Raw genomic sequence first — 14501 nt, 5'->3', positions numbered from 1 at the left:
GGGTGTCCCACCGACTTCCCAGGAATGGCCTGACCTGGGACTCCAGGCTATTAGAAAACCCCAGGCCTTCAGAGGGAAATGCACGTGGGCCAGGATCGTGGGATGGTCTCCCCGGGGCTCAAGCAGCCTTTGCTTTTGGTGTCTGAATTCAAGACTGAAGTCGTCCTAATCTTGAAAGTGTGACGAGGGCCCCCCTCCTCCCTCAGCGAGGAGCAGGGAGGCCTGGGCTAGAGCCGGGGCTGGGCGAGGGAGGGGCAGCGGAGCCTGTTCTCCAGAGGCCGCCCCCGCCCCCAAGTGGCACGGTGGCCCCCGCCCAGGGCCAAGTGGCTAGGGCTGCCGAGGGGTGGGTGCTCCTGGAGGCTCAGGACCCCCACCCCCCAGACCATCAGCCTCTCCCGATGGCTGCTGGCCCCCAACTCTCAGTGGGGCTACCCCAGAGCAACCAGCTGCTCACCTTCTGGAAGTAGCCCCTCTTCACAGAGCTGTCCTTCACCTGCCTGAAGTACACGTAGCCAAAGTAGTGTGCGGGCTCCCTCTGGAAGGAGGGGTATCAGCCAGGCCACGCCCACTGCTCACCTCCCACCCGCCCCCTCGGACCCCCACGCAGGCTGCTGCGTGCTCTCCCCAGACCGGGATCTGCCTGGGAGTCACGGCCCCGGAAGGCAGGCAACCGCTCTCCAGGGACATCTCCGCAGACACAGTGGTGAGCGGTTCAGGGGCCCAAGAGCACCGGCCTCTGCACGCCGAGCCACGCCCTGGCGCACACGTGGAGCACAGGAAAAGCCCCAAGGACCCTGGCAAGTCCTCAGAAGCGCTGGCCCACCCCCAGTCGAGGCTGGGGTGCCGGGCCTGGCCTGCGGCAGTTGGAGACCCTGCTGGCTGGGGCTGGCCAGGCGCCTTGAAGGGCCGCTCACACCCGCCTGACCCTGGCCTGCAAGGGCAGGGGAGGAGCGCTGGAGAGGCAGCCCGGCTCACCTGCAGAGACACGGGGGCCCCACTGTCACAGTGCCTGTCATCCGTGTGCCAGGGGCGCCTCTGCCCTCCACACTGACGAATGCGGAAGCAGAACTGAGTATCCCCGAGGCAGCCTGGGGAAGAGGTGGTCCCCTCACGCTGTGTCCGGGTTGGGCTGGAGCCTCTCCTGCCAGCATGTGGGGCGGGGGGCCAGGGAGGGGGCGAAGCCCCTGCCGGGCTGCAAATGCCTCAGAAAAGCCCAGCCCTCCAGTTCCCTGTCTCCCGACAGAGGTCCCCGTGTCTAGATTCCTGCACCTAAGGGTTTAAACTCAGCACACAGAGCAGCACAGCCACAGCCCCGCAGCGCGTGCACCGTGGGCAAGCACGGCCGGGGGCTCGTGTGGCCCGGCGTAGCCTGCCCGGGGAGGAAAACCAGGCCGACCCGGACACCTGAGCCCTGGAGAAGCCGAGGCCAGGACCCAGCTCCTGGTGACCCCTCTGCTGGGGTGAAGGAGACCAGACCCCACTGCCCAGAGACACCTCTTTCCGCGGGAACCGGGGAAACCGGCTGCCGCGGCGTGGGGCTCTGGCTGTCTCCCTGGAGCGGGACGGGGGACCGGTGCTTACAGGCTGTGCAGGCCTGGCCGCAGGGGCTCTTGGGCAGCCTCATCTCCCTCCTTCTTCTTCTCCCCACAGCCCCAGAGAGACACCCAGACCGGGGCGGGGCGGGGTGGCCTACCTGAGTGGGAGTCGGGAAAGGACAGGTAGCAGATGCTGCTTTTCTGAAACACAGGAAAGCCAGTGAGGGCCTGCTCCCCGGGTGAGGTCTGCTCCGGAGAGGGCTGGGACCCACCTCCTTGTCCGTGAGCTGGAAGTCGCTGGGGTACACCAGCTGCGGGGGACACAGAGTACTCAGTGACATGGGCTTGGCAGGCTTGGTGCTGGGCTGCAGGTGTGTCCCCCCCACCCCAGCACTGTCAGACCCTCTGGCTCTCCCCCACCTCTGGCTCCCTGCTGACCCCTCCTCCTCTCTTCAGGGCTCCAGCGCCCTGCCCTGCCTCCCCAGGCCCCTCTCGGCCCGAGGCCACTCCTGGCCCCCATCCTTCCCTTTTCTCGGCCAGCGCACAACTGGGTGAGCTCCTGGACTCCCTTCTCACACCCCTCGCCCTCAAGGCCACTCGCCCAGACTGGGCCTCCCTGCCCCACGTCCCGACAGTCTGTCCCCAAAGCCTCCTCTCTCGCCTAGAGCGGATGCAGGGCCCTGCCTCCTGGCCCCCACCTCCTGTACCCTCTCAGCGCTCCGAACCCAGCCCCACCCAGCCAGAGGGTCTTAGGCTCTGCGGCTCCTCTGGGCCTGCTCTCCCAGACGGCCTGGCCAGCCTCCCCATCCCGTCTTAACTCAGATGTTGCCTGACACTGGCACCCCTGCCTCTGAGCATCTTCACTCCAACCCCTGCTAGTCAGGGGTCCGGGAGCTTCTGGCCTGCTCCCCGCTTGGAATGTGACCCCTGGAGCACCCAAGCCCCTGGAGTGTATGGTGAGCGTGACCAGCTGGACAGGCTCTACCTGGGAGACAGGCCACACTCTAGGGGAGCCAGTAGCCCTGTACACAGGCAAATGGCCAGAATGGATTTCTTTGCAGGAAAGGAAAAAGGCAGGGAACCTCCAGAGCCCTCACTCCCTGCAGGCCCCCAAGTGTCTCCTGGGGACCTGGTGCGCCTTGGGCATCACTGCTGCCCTGGCCCGTGCTCAGGTGCAGCAGGACGGCTCTCCCAGGAAGCGGCTATGCCGGGAGCCAGGAGCTGAGGGCCTGCATGCGTGGCCCCCTCCTTACTCTGTCGGCCAAACTCCCACGCGGAGGAGGACTTGGGTTCTGGCTGACATGAGGCTTCCTCTGGGGTGTGCCCTGAGCCCCCAGGTGGTAAGGTACTGTGCCCTGGGACTTGCACTGTTGTGATAATGTAGCTTCTGTCTTTGTTTGCTCTGGGCCTGCTGCTCTGGGCCTATTCAGTCTCCTCCGCTGCCACCAAGTGTCCTAAGGACAGGGACCGTGTCCCAGGTACTTCCCAGCCCCTGGCAGGGAGTAGACCCTCACCAGATACTGTACAGTCACACCTCGTTTATCACATTTGCTTTATTGTGCTTCACGGATGTTGCATTGTTTACAAAATAAAGGTTTGTAGCAACCCTACAGGTGCCACTTTTCCAGCAACACTTGCTCACTTTGCATCTCTGCGTCATATTCTCGTAATTTTCACAACATCTCAAACTTTTTCATTTTTATATTTGTTACAAGGTATCTACATTGTTTTTTAAGATATAATGGTGTTTCTTGCATACTTAATAGACTCCAGTCTAGCGTAACCATAACTTTTATATGCGCTGGGAAACCAGCAAATCTGTGTGACTTGCTTTTCTGCAGTGCTCTGGAACCGAACCTGCAACATCTCCAAGGTGTGCCTGTATTTGTGGAGTGCGTGAAAACATGTCTCCAAAGAATAATGGAACAGGTGGGGCATGTGGAAATCTCAAGACGTCAGCTAAGGAGGCACCAAGAAGGAAGGGCCAAGAGGACGGAGGGGAGCCAGCCAAACAGTATTTGTCTGTGGGGCGGACCCACAGGGGTACCTCGAGATGGCTCCAAGAGAGGAGGGGCCGCAGGACCACTCGGGCCCCTGCGTGTCCTTGCTGGGAAGGGCAGAGGAAAGGCGGGTGCCTGGCAGCTGGCAGGGCCACGATGGGCCCTCGGAGCTGAGGTCAGGGGTCTGAATCTGGTCTGGAGCTGAGGTCAGGGGTCTGAATCTGGTCTGCAGTCACAGGAGTTTTGTAGCATCTGAGCAGGCTCCACAGCCATGCCCAGGGCTCCAAGTTCACTGTTCACAAGCTGGGAGCAGAGATGGAGGGACGGCCCTGCCTGACTGAGGAGAGGAATGGAGCAGACCCTCAGAGAGGGGCAGAGGGCGAGGGTCTGCCGCACGATGAACCCTGTCCCCTGGAACCACAGGGGTCTTGTCCTTTCCACGGGAGCCAGTCTGCAGGGGCTGCAGCTCCTGTAACCAAGTCGCCCCTGAGGAAGACAGATGCAGCGAGCCTCGCCTTGCTGGAGAAGGTACGTCTAGGAAAGTGCTTCCTGAAGGGTGGTGTGGGTGCCCTAGGTTCCCAGAGGCCGAAGCTGCCTTTTTCACTCTCTTCTCACTGTGTGCAGTGTGGCTTCCAGAGGCTGTGACACAGGCCGTCAAGGGGAACTGACTGAAGCTGACGTGAAGATACAGCGGCCTTCTATTTGGCCTTTAAAAAGGGACGTGAAAGTGTCAAATAATGCCATTCTCCTCACTGAATTTGTTTCTGAAAATGGTTGTTTTTGTGGAAATATATATATTTTTAAAGTAAGTAAATAAATATTTATTTATTTTCGGCTGCGTTGGGTCTTTGTTGCTGTGCGTGGGCTCTCTAGTTGCGGCAAGCGGGGGCTACTCTTCGTTGCAGTGCACAGGCTTCTCATTGCGGTGGCTTCTCTCGTTTACACATGGTATCCATTGTTTTTTAAAATGGATTAATAAGCATTTTTAATTTTTCTGTTTTAACTTCTAGTATAGGAAACCTCGATAGATACGGCGCACATAAAAAGCCCCTTGGGGCCCTCAGTACTTTTGAAGACTAAAAGGGTCCTGAGACTGGGCAGTGCAGGAGCTGCAGCTGGGAGGATGTGGACACCTGGGGGAGGAGGGACCCTCTGGGCCCCGGGCCGCAGTTCACTGCATGGGCTTCTCGGGTCAGCGGGGATACCAAGAGGAGAGTTTCCAAGGGCTGAGGCAGCAGAGCCAGGCCCTTTGCTCAGCTGATCTGCACAGCCTTGCCCACTCTCCCCTCATGTCTGATCCCCGCCTCGCCTGCAGGCTCCAGTGCACCCACGTGGGTGGGACCCCCTCAACATACCTATGCGCTCTAGGGGGTCCTTACCCCTTACTCTCTGTGTCTCTCGCACAGAACGTGAACTCCTGGTGGGCAGGGCCCTGTCATCGCATGCAGCTCTGTGTCCGTGTGTCCAGCACCAGTACCGTGGGGCCTGGCTGGTGGCAGTTGCCCAATACTTGATTTATTGAATGAGTGAATGGTTGGCTCCTTGCCTTTGCTTTCGCTGGCTTTTTTGGGGGAGGGGTTACCTGAAACAGCCCCCTCTCCCCTGCCCGGCTGCCTCCTTCTCATCCTCCAAGATATGGCCAAACCCCCATTCCTTCCTCTGAGCTGTATCTGTCCACGGAGTCTCCGTGATCCATGAGCTCCTGGAAGGCAGTCCCTGGGTCTTCCATCATGTCCCAGTGCCAAGCACAGTGCCAGCCAGAGCCTCTGTGGTGCTCGGCCAGGCCAAGCCCGGAATAAGCGAGCGCAGGGCAGATGCTCCATGAGTGATTGTGGACGCAGCTGAAATGACCGCTGACCTTCCTCATGATTTCCAGGGGAGAGGAAGAAAGATAAGATGCAAACCTGATGAGCGTCGTGTGGTTGCACTGCCCGACTCCTGCACAGACTCGATGATTAGTAGGGGCCGTGGGTCCCCCCAGCACTCCCTCCCTGAGCTATACAGCCTCAGGAAAGCTCAGAAGCCCAAGCACATGGAGCCTTTAACTAACAAGTTCTTGCCTGAATGGTTAAGTCCTAGAAAATTATACATGAGAATGCCTTAAGAAAACAGTAGACTCTCTTGTGATTTTATTGGGAACAATTTGGGCACCAGCAGGAATGTGGGCTCTGTGACGTTAGGCAAATCACCTCACCTCTCTGTGCTCAGGTCCCTGCGTCAAGTTAATTTGGTGCACCACGTGGGAACAGGTGTGGTGGAATGCGGTCTCCACAGCGAGCTGGGCAGTGTCCGCCCTTGCTGTTTGTTAGGACTTGGGCTTCCCACAGCCTCATGGAGTTCAGCAAGGCCTTGGAAAACACCCTCTCCCCCTGACGCTGGCTTTCCAACGATGGCCGCTGAGCCTCATCTCAACCAACTGCAGTCACGGATGCGCCACCTCCTGGGTTCTCAGAAAGTTCCTTCTGACAGCATGCTGAAGCATACCTCACAGCCTCCCCTGCCCTGGTCAGCTCCATGGTCTATGTCATGGCCTTCAGGGCCTGGAGAAGACCGTCCCCCCAGGCCTGCATTACTCCAGAAGGCCTTCCTCCCTGAGTCTGTCATGTTTTCATCTACACCCACGCGGGTGGGGGTAGGGAAGAGCCTTGCAGGTAGTGGGGACACCCCAGGCTGGGGGGGCTGGGGGCAGAGTCTGTGAACAGAAAGATGGCTCTTGGGTCTGGTTGTGACCCGCAAAGGGTCTGGATCAGACTCTAAGTGAACAAGGAGGTTTCCAAAGATTTAAGCAAGAGAGCCACAAATATTGGACTTGGGGATACAGTAGCAGTGGTAATGAATCTGACAGCCCTGCTGTAGGTGGAGCTGTCAGCCTTGTTCCCGGATGGGATGTGCGGTGGAGGGAGGGGAGGAGTCAAGGGTGACCCCTGGGATTTTGGCTGGAGTAAATGAGGGGAGAAGGTATCATAGTGTGGGAAAGGCGGGGGAGAGGAAGGGAGAAGAGACAGCTTTTTACTGGGCGAAAAATCAAGAGTACCACTTTGGGTATCCGAAGTGCAGGGCTCTTCGCTCCTCCACCCCAAAGGGAGGTCTTGGCAACTTAACTTTTTTTCTTCTGCTTGGGAGCGCACCTTTCAGGAAGTGACAGGTGCAGGGTTTCTGAGGAGGAAGAGGCCACCTGGGGGGTCTGTCTGCCCGAGGGTACCTCACCTGCGGAGGGATTCCCGCCGCCCCTCGGCGATGCCTGAGCCACACTAGCCGGCGGCGACAGAGCAGGACCCGCCCTCCCCGGCCTCCCCCCGGCCCGCTGCCCCCCTCACCTCCAGCGCCTGGCCCAGCTCCAGGTCGAAGGTGACCACACACACGCACTCCAGCCAGGCCGAGAAGCGTGCCCAGGGTGCCCCCGGAGCCCGCGCTCCGCAGGACGGCGCGCCGAGGCAGCCGCGAGCCCGGTGGGGCCCGGCGCCCGACCCCTGGTCCATGGCCCCTGCTACTGAGAACGGCCGCGCGTTGCCGGGGGAACGGCCCGAGGCGTTGCCGGGGGAACGGACTGGAGGCGGTGGCCCGGGCGCGCCCGGACGGCTCCGCGGAGCAGTCGAGCGGCCGTCTCAGACCAGAATGGCCCGGACTCGGCCTCGCACGCCCCTGGCGGCCGGAGGACCGCCGTGCGGTGGAGCGGCGCGGAACCCACCAAAGAGAAGGGACCGCGCGGGCCAGAGCGGCCCCAAGCCTGGAGGAGGGACTTCCAGCGGGGCGTGTGAGCCCGGGGGAAGACGGGTTAAGGCGGGGTCGCGGTTCCCGGGGACACCGTGAGGACAGGCGAAGTAGAGACTGGCGGGTCCCTTACCCGGCCAGCTTTCCTAACGGGATTTCGTTGTTACGAGCTCCTATTCTACCAACTATCACACACAGATTCCAGCGATTCTGGGAGTCCCTCGAGTTTTCTCCTTTGGGTCGCCTCCGGGTATGGGGTCCTGCAGAGAGCTGTCAGGTCCGGGGTTCGTGTCTGACCACTGGGGCATCTTTGTTTCCAATGACTGGTCGTCAGTGCGTGCAGACCCGCCCGCGCCAGTCCCCTCCTCGCCTCTTGCGTCCAGCGCTCTTCCAGATATTTCCGGGCCCCCTCTTGGGCTGCCTTGCACACTGTCCCAGACCTGTCTGTCGAAACCAGACACAGCGTATAACACACATAATTCGAGCCACCTGTGCCGTTTTATTTTCTGCTGCGGCGGCGAAGTGTGGCTGGGGGGGCGGGCAAGCCCCCCTCCCTCTTTGACGTCGCATCTGCCTCCAGCATTCCTCTTGGCAGAGCCAGGCACCAGCCCTTGCTCCTCGAAATGTGGCCGCCGTGTTCCCCCCCCCCCCCCCCGCAGCATCACACAGCCGATCATGGAAGGGCGACTTTGGCGCTGAGACAATAACTTAACTGACACGCTATATATATTTTACTTTTTTTTTTTTAAACTAAAGCTCCCTACTCCAAAGTTAGGCTAGGCTAGGCTAGGTTGGAGTAACAACCCTCAAGTCTTAAGCAGGTTTTTCACTGTGCATGGACTGGTGGGAGAGTCAGGTGGCTCTCCTTGACTTACCTCTGGAACACATGGCCTCCTAGGTCATTGGCAGTGGAAAAGGGTTTAATGGAGGCCTGCTAGCTATTAATTGCGTTGGCCGACAACTGATATCTACAGCACTTCTGCCTACAGTCCATAGGCCAAAATGAGTCAGAGAAGGCAATGCGATAAGGGAATAAGATAGAGAAACTGGTAGTTGCCACACTGCTGGCTTTGAAGACGGAGGAAGGGACCATGAACCAAGGAATGCAGGCAGCCTCCAGAAGCTAGAACAGGCAAGGAAACGATTCTCCCCTAGAGCCTCCAGAAGGAATGCAGTTCTGCTGACACCTTGATTTAAGCCCCGTAAGACTCATTTCAGATTTCTGACTTCCAGAACTGTAAGATAATAAGTGTGCATTGTTTTAAGCCATTAAGTTTGTGGTAATTGTGCTAATACATACAATATGCAGCCTATTCTGTCTGGTTTCTTGCACTTAGCATAATTTTTTTTTTTTTTTTTTTTTTTCGGTACGCGGGCCTCTCACTGCTGCGGCCCCTCCCGTTGCGGAGCACAGGCTCCAGACGCGCAGGCTCAGTGGCCATGGCTCAGGGGCCCAGCCGCTCCGCGGCACGTGGGATCTTCCCGGACCGGGGCACGAACCCGTGTCCCCTGCATCGGCAGGCGGACTCTCAACCACTGCGCCACCAGGGAAGACCATTAGCATAATATTTTTGAAGTTTATCCATGTTGTTGTATATAGCAGTAGTTTGTTCCTTTATATGAATAGTAGTTCATGGTCTGGATACGTGACATTTTCTTTAACCTTTCACAGTGGAATTATTTAAAGAAACCTCAGTTGAAGCTGGAGCCAGGACAGGTCGTTAGGGTGTTCTGTCATGCCCACCGTGCATCCGCAATTACCAGAAACAGGAAGACAGGTGCCTCTACTCTCTCTCCAACAGGAGGAAGAAACCCCTCCGGCCCAAGGACATCCCAGCCAATCAGAGACCGTCACAGCCCAAACAATAGCAAGCCTCCAGGCTCCTCCAGCGGCCTCTAGTTAACACAGTACCTCCCAACTGACCCCTTTTCCCTATAAAAGCAAACTCCCTTTTCCTGTTTTTTGGATTTACTTGTAGTCTGCCATAGTTTCCACATCATGAATTACAGTTCCTCTGCTATTCCTGAATAAACTTGCTTTTGCTGGTGAAACAACTGGCTATTATGTTATTAGAGTCAACACACCAATTGATGTTTGGAACGTTTCCAGTTTTTGCCTGTAATAATGCTGCTATGTACATTCCTGTACAAGTCTTTTTGTGGACACCTGTTTTAACTTCTCTTGGGTAAATACCTAGGAGTGAAAGTATTGGGCTGTATGTTCAGTTTATGTTTAACTTTATAAGAAACTGTCAAACTATTTTCCAAAGTGGCTTTACAATTTGACGTTACCACCAGCAATGTATGAAGGTTCCAGTTTTTCTACATCCTTACCAGCATTTGAGGTTGTCAGCCTTTCTAATTGTAGCCATCCAAGGGGTTGTGTAGTGACATGTGGGTAAATTTAGAATTTCCCTAATGATGACTGATGTTGAGCATCTTTTTTATTTTAATATTAATTATTCAGCTGCACCAGGTCTTAGCTGCAGTACGCAGGATCTTTGTTGTGGCATGTGGGCTCTTAGTTGTGGCATGCGGGCTCTTAGTTGCGGCATGCGAACTCTTAGTTGCGGCATGCCTGTGGGATCTAGTTCGCTGACCAGGGATCAAACCCAGGCCCCCGGCATTGGGAACGCAGAGTGTTAACCACTGGACCACCAGGGAAGTCCCTTGAGCATCTTTTCGTGTGCCCGTAAGTCATTTGTATTACCTTCTTTGGTGAAATGTTTATTTAAATCTTTTGCCTCTTTTTAAATTGGGTCATTTGTCTTATGAGTTGTAAGATTTTTTAAAAATATATATTCTAGAATCAAGTCCTTTATCAGACATACGATTTAAAATTTTTTCCTGGTTTGTGGCTTGTCTTCTGTTTTTCTTAATGGCATCTTTTGAAGAGCAAAGGTTTTTTATTTTAATGAAGTCTAAGTTATGAATATTTTTCTTTTTGGTAGTATGTTTATGGTCTCATATCTATAGAGTCATTTCCTAACCCAAATAATTTCTCCTATGTTTCTTCTAGAAGTATTTCACCTCTCAGATTTAGGGCTGTGATCCATTTTGAACTAATTTTGGTGTATGGTGTGAAGTAACGGTTTAACTTTTTTTTTTTTTGGAATGTGGATAACCAATTTTTCCAATATAATTTTTTAAAAAGATATTGCTTGGGGGAACTTCCCTGGTGGTGCAGTGGTTCAGATTCCATGCTCCCAATGCAGGGGGGCCTGGTTCGATCCCCAGTCAGGGAACTAGATCCCACATGCATGCCACAACTAAGAGTTCACGTGCCACAACTAAGGAGCCCGCCTGCCACAACTAAGACCCACTGCAACCAAATAAACAAATAAATAAATAATTTTTAAAAAATCGTTGTAATTCAAAGACTATCTCTTTTAAAAAAAAAAAAGATATTGCTTGGGAGTTCCCTGGTGGCCTAGTGGTTAGGATTCCGGGCTTTCACTGCCACAGCCCGGGTTCAGTCCCTGGTCAGGGAAATGAGAATCCACAAGCCGTGCAGTGTGGTCAAAAAAAAAAAAGATATTGCTTCCCTATTGAATTGACTTAGCACCTTTATAAAAAAAATCAATTGATCATATTTTTGCTACTCTGTTCTATTGATATATATGCCTATCCTTATGCCAATTCTACTCTGTCTTGATTATTCTAGATTTATAGTACATTTTGGATTCAAGAAGTGTGAGTCCTCTAATTTTCAAAACTGTTTTGGCTACCTCAATCCTTTGCATTTCTGTGTAAATTTTAGTGTTAGCTTGTCAGTTTCTATTAAAAAAACGACCATCTGCTGAAAAATTCACTGATAATGCACTGAATCTATTGATCAGGTTTGGGGAGAATTGCCATCTTGGCAATACTGAGTCTTTCTTTTTATTTTAAGGAATTTTTTAAAACTAAATTTATTTATTTATTTATTTTTGGATGAGTTGAGTCTTTGTTGCTGCGTGTGGGCTTTTCTCTAATTGCAGCGAGCGGGGGCTACTCTTCGTTGCGGTGCGCGGGCTTCTCATTGCAGTGGCTTCTCTTGTTGCGGAGCACGGGCTCTCGGCGTGCAGGTTTCAGTAGCTGTGGCTCGCGGGCTCTAGAGCACAGGCTCAGTAGTTATGGCGCACGGGCTTAGTTGCTCCGCGGCACGTGGGTTCTTCTCGGACCAGGGCTCAAGCCCGTGTCCCCTGCATTGGCAGGCGGATTCTTAACCACTGTACCACCAGGGAAGCCCAATATTGAGTCTTTTAATCCGTGAACATAGCATGTCTCTCCATTTATTTAGGTCTTGTCTGATTTTTCTCAGCAGTGCTTTGTAGTTTTTATTGCAGGGGAGTTGCAAGATCACCCCCAGATTTGATGATTTGTGGGAGGGCTCATAGGACTCAGCATAGAGTCATTTTCATGGCCATGATTTATTACAGGAAAAGGATACAAGGTAAAATCAGCAAAGTGAAAAGGCTCATGCGGCTAAGTTTGGGGGAGACCAGGTGCCAGCTTCCACGGTCATCACGTAGTTACACAGGACAAACTTAATTGTCCCAGGGAGTTGTGACAATGGGTGTGAAATGTTGTCAACCAGGTAAGTTCATCAGAAACTCAGCACCCACGGTTTTATTGGGAACTTATATTTATTTCCTAAGGCTGCTGTAACAAACTGATACAAACCTGGAGACTTCAAACAACAGAAATTTGTTCTCTCACAGTTCAGGAGGCCAGAAGCCTGAAATCAAGGTGTCTGCCTGGTTGGTTCCTTACGGAGGCTCCGAGGGACAATCTATTTCAGGCCTCTATGCTACCTTCTGGTTGCTGCCAGCAATCCTTGTAGGTTTATCACTCCAATTTCTGTCTCTATCTTTACATAGCTTTCTTCCCTGTGTCTTCTCTCCTTTTCTGAGAAGGATACTTGTCATTGGATTTAAGACCCACCCTGATCCAGGATGATCTATCTTGAGATCTTAACTTAATGACATCTGCAAAGACCCTTTTTCCAAAGGTCGCATTCACAGGTTTGGGGTAGATGTATATCTTTCGGGTGGGGCCACTGTTCAATCCATTGCAGGGCTGGCCAGACAGGCAGTCTCTGCCTGGTGCCTAACAAAATTCCAGGCACCCGGAAAGAAAGCAGATTTCAACATAAGTCATATTGTCTGGCTCAAAGAGCCACTCTGATCATTTCCAGGGATGGTGGGAACCTCCCCGAAATCCAGGTTCTCAGATGCCCGTCAAGGGCTAACTGCGTAAGCAGGGGTTTTATTTGTTTGTTTGGTTTTTTGGTAAGTTGTTAGCCTGCTGCATTGACTCTTTTCTGTATGCACTTCTTTTGTTATATCTATTCCTAAGTATTTTATTCATTTTGATGCAGTTGTAAATGGAATCTTTTTCTCTTCCTTTCCTTTTTTTTTTTTTTTTTGGCCACACCGTGTGGCATGTGGGATCTTAGTTCCCAGACCAGGGATTGAACCCAGGCCCTCGGCAGTGAAAGTGCGGTGTCCTAACCACTGGACCGCCAGGGAATTCCCTGGAATTTTTTTCTTAATTCCATTTTCAGATTGTTTGTTTCTAATTGTAGAAATACAACTGTTGTTTGTATATTGATATTGTATCCTGTGACCTTGTTAAACTAGTTTATTATTTCTAGATTTTTTTGATAGATCCCTTAGGATTTTCTAAATAGATGATCATGTTATCTGTGAATAAAGACAATTTTGCTTCTTCCTTTTAATCTGTATGCCTTTAATTTTTTTCTTGCCTCATTGCACTGACTGCACCTTTAGTGCAAGGTAGAATCATTTCAAATATTTCTTCTGTTTCTTTCTTCTTGTTCTGATATTACCATTATGTGTATGTTACACCTTTTGTAGAACACAAGTCCTTGGATGTTCTGTTTTGGGTTTTTTTTGCGGTACTGGGGCCTCTCACCGCTGTGGCCTCTCCCATTGCGGAGCACAGGCTCCGGACGCGCAGGCTCAGCGGCCACGGCTCACGGGCCCAGCCGCTCTGCGCCACGTGGGATGCTTCTGGACTGGGGCACGAACCCGCGTCTCCTGCATCGGCAGGCGGACCCTCAACCACTGCGCCACCAGGGAAGCCCGGACGTTCTGTTTTTTTCTGTATTTGTTCTCTTTGTTTTGTTTTTGAAGATTCTATTGAGATATCCTCCAGTTCAGAGATTCTTTCCTCAGTGTTATCCAGTCTGCTAATAAGCCCATCAAAAGCATTCTTCATATCTGTTATGGCGTTTTTTATGTCTAGCATTTCTTTTCGGTTCTTTCTTAGCATTTCCATCTCTCCGCTTGCATTGCCCATCTGTTCTTACATGTCATCTACTTTATCCATGAGAGCCCTTAGCATATTAATCCTAGCGGCTTAAACTCCCGGTCTGATAATTCCAACATCTCTGCCATATCTGGTTCTGAACCTTGCTCTATCTCTTCAAATTGTGTTTTTTGCCTTTTAACTGTGTAATTTTTTCCTGATAGCCAGACATGATGTACTGGGTGAAAGGAACTGCTATAAATAGGCCTTAATAATGTGGAGGTGAGGTGTGGGAGAGGAGACGCCTTCTACGGTCCTGTGATCGGGCCTCAGTTCTTTTACTGAGCCTGTGCCTCTGGACTGTGAACTTCACAAGTGTTTCTCAGTCCTTTATCTCCCCTTGGTTGGGACGGGCTGCCCAGAGAGGCTGGAGCTGGGCATTTCCCTTCCCCTGGTCAGTTAGGCTCTGATAACACCCCAGCAGGTCAGGCTCTGGTTAACGAGTTTCCCTTGAGCGCAGCCTTGTTAAGGAGAGCAGAGTGCTCTGTCGCGGTAGGAGATGGTTCCTTCCCTCCCCCTGCAGAAAGCTTGAGGGGGCTTTGCTGATATTTACTTGGGAACCTGCTCAGGCTCCAGGGGTAAATCTCACAGTATTGTGTGGGCTCCCTCATGACTGGGTGCCCCGGAGTTTTTAACTCTCAACAGTTGCTGACTTTGAACCTCCCGAAATTCACCAATTACAGTTCAGCGCCCCCCCTTCCCCCGCACACACAGGTTCTCAGGCCGGTTTCTCTCATGAACCTTTGCTCTGGTAAGCTGTGATGACTTGTATTCACCTGCCTGTCTCTCCTACCTTGGGAGCAGTGGTTTGCTCTGTGTCCTCCCTTCTCTCATCGATCCAAGAAGAGTTGCTGATTTTTCAGTCTGTTTAGCCCTTTACTTCTTAGGATGGATTGGTGACTTCCAAGCTCCTTGCATGCAGAATCCTACAGTGTAGAAT

The 14501-nt window shown here is 53.0% G+C and overlaps 2 protein-coding genes across 11 annotated transcripts in view; one reads left to right on the top strand and one right to left on the bottom strand.

Annotated features, from left to right (window-relative positions):
* The window catches only part of LOC109549619 (uncharacterized), a 22326-nt gene extending 17958 nt beyond the window's left edge, over positions 1 to 4368 (top strand). Inside the window, exons 5-6 of the mRNA XM_073789207.1 lie at positions 608 to 4063; positions 4160 to 4368. The gene's annotated coding sequence lies outside the window, so the exon portion shown is untranslated. The remainder of the gene's footprint in view (positions 1 to 607; positions 4064 to 4159) is intronic.
* Positions 1 to 14501, bottom strand: part of DENND6B (DENN domain containing 6B) — a 20456-nt gene extending 5955 nt beyond the window's left edge. For 4 of the 10 annotated variants that reach the window (XM_073788006.1, XM_073788007.1, XM_073788010.1 and 1 more), the window contains exons 1-4: positions 6853 to 7294; positions 1694 to 1846; positions 976 to 1088; positions 455 to 497 (exon numbers count right to left, since the gene is read on the bottom strand). In XM_073788006.1, the coding sequence (XP_073644107.1) occupies positions 455 to 497; positions 976 to 1088; positions 1694 to 1846; positions 6853 to 7014 (471 nt within the window). In that variant the 5' untranslated portion in view covers positions 7015 to 7294. Of the gene's footprint in view, positions 1 to 454; positions 536 to 975; positions 1089 to 1693; positions 1847 to 6852; positions 7299 to 14354 lie in introns of those variants that run through there. The other 6 variants (XM_073788011.1, XM_019933110.3, XM_019933113.3 and 3 more) reach the window with 6 other exon arrangements.

This window comes from Tursiops truncatus, chromosome 11 (assembly GCF_011762595.2).
Source record: "Tursiops truncatus isolate mTurTru1 chromosome 11, mTurTru1.mat.Y, whole genome shotgun sequence".
Taxonomy (NCBI): domain Eukaryota; kingdom Metazoa; phylum Chordata; class Mammalia; order Artiodactyla; family Delphinidae; genus Tursiops; species Tursiops truncatus.
Note: the sequence above shows the minus strand (reverse complement) of the source record. Positions and strands in the feature narration are given on the sequence as shown.